Source organism: Ovis canadensis, chromosome 11 (assembly GCF_042477335.2).
Source record: "Ovis canadensis isolate MfBH-ARS-UI-01 breed Bighorn chromosome 11, ARS-UI_OviCan_v2, whole genome shotgun sequence".
NCBI classification, from domain to species: domain Eukaryota; kingdom Metazoa; phylum Chordata; class Mammalia; order Artiodactyla; family Bovidae; genus Ovis; species Ovis canadensis.
Window position 1 is genome coordinate 32,708,188 of NC_091255.1, and position 1,342 is coordinate 32,709,529.

A 1,342-nucleotide genomic window follows, 5' to 3' on the forward strand; every position below is an offset into this window, starting at 1 on the left:
GGTGGTGGGGTCAAGGGCAGAGGGGAGAAGGTGTATCCACAGTAAATGAGTAAAAGCTCAGTAAACAGTAGAGTCTATTTTATCAGTAAATAAAACATTGGAAACAGTAAAGAAAAAAAATGGGGGGGGGGGTAGAAAAATTAATTGGAAGTTTAAAAATGAGGTTTCTTAGAGTAACCTGGAGAGAAAATTGAGCAAGATTCTTCTAGTAAATCACTGACATCCCCTTTCCAAGTCCTACTACATACCTACACCATATCTCTGTTACTTATTGGACAATATCTTACTATGGAATTTTAACAAAAAGGTCATTGAAAAGAGAAGTCTGGGTTAATATACCCATATTAATACCAATATACCAATGACATAAAATTATGCAAAAGCCCAAACTTGACCATCACAGAGAAAAGGGAGTTTTCTTTCTCCAAAAGACTCTTCCCAGGGCTCCCTTCATGTCTCTGTTCCTCAGGCTGTAGATGAAGGGGTTCAGCATGGGGGTCACCACATTGTACATCATAGCCATCACAGTCTCCTTAACAGTAGAATTATTAGCTGGTGGGCATAAATAGAGACCAATAACTGTCCCGTAAAACAGGGACACCACAGTGAGGTGGGAGCCACAGGTGGAGAAGGCCTTGCGGATACCCCTCGCAGAAGGGACCTTGAGGGTGGAGGACACGATTCGAGCATAGGACGTGATGATGAGTAGAAAGGGGATCACAAGAATGAGCCCTCCCGTGATAAATATCACCAGCTCATTCACTCGAGTGTCAGAGCAGGACAGCTTCAGCAGAGCAGACATGTCACAGAAAAAGTGGGCGATCACGTTGTCTTCACAAAAATGCAAGCTGGCCATGAGCAGGGTGTGCAACATGGCATGGAATGTGGTGAGCACCCAGGACAGCACCAGCAGGGAGAGGCAGAGCCTGGGGCTCATGATGGTGGTGTAGTGCAGGGGGAAGCAGATGGCCACGTAGCGGTCATAGGCCATGGCCACAAGGAGGAAGCTCTCCAGGTCTCCAAAGAACAGAAGAAAGTACATTTGTGTCAAGCAGCCAGCATAGGGGATGGACGGGTCTTGGCTGTTCATGTCCTGTAGCAATTTGGGCATTGTGACAGAGGAGAAGCAGAGGTCAGAGAAAGACAGGTTACCGAGAAACAAATACATGGGTGTGTGGAGGTGGGGGTCCAGGCAAATGAGAACGAGGATGAGAAGGTTCCCCAGGACGGTGGTAACATACATGGCCAGGAACAGGGCGTAGAACAAGTTTTGATGTTCTGACTGAATGGGCAGTCCCAGCAGGAGGAACTCTGAGACAATAGTTTGATTCCGTCCTGTCAT

The 1,342-nt window shown here is 46.8% G+C and overlaps 1 protein-coding gene across 1 annotated transcript; it reads right to left on the reverse strand.

The window, feature by feature from the left end:
* Positions 1–397: 397 nt before the first annotated feature.
* LOC138414662 (olfactory receptor-like protein DTMT) lies at positions 398–1,342 on the reverse strand. The gene has a single exon (XM_069542396.1). It carries the CDS (start codon positions 1,340–1,342, stop codon positions 398–400), a length of 945 nt encoding a protein of 314 aa, XP_069398497.1.

Coding starts and splice junctions, on each gene's coding strand:
- LOC138414662 (XM_069542396.1), bottom strand. CDS start 1,342: ATGACAGGACGGAATCAAACTATTGTCTCAGAGTTCCTCCTGCTGGGA.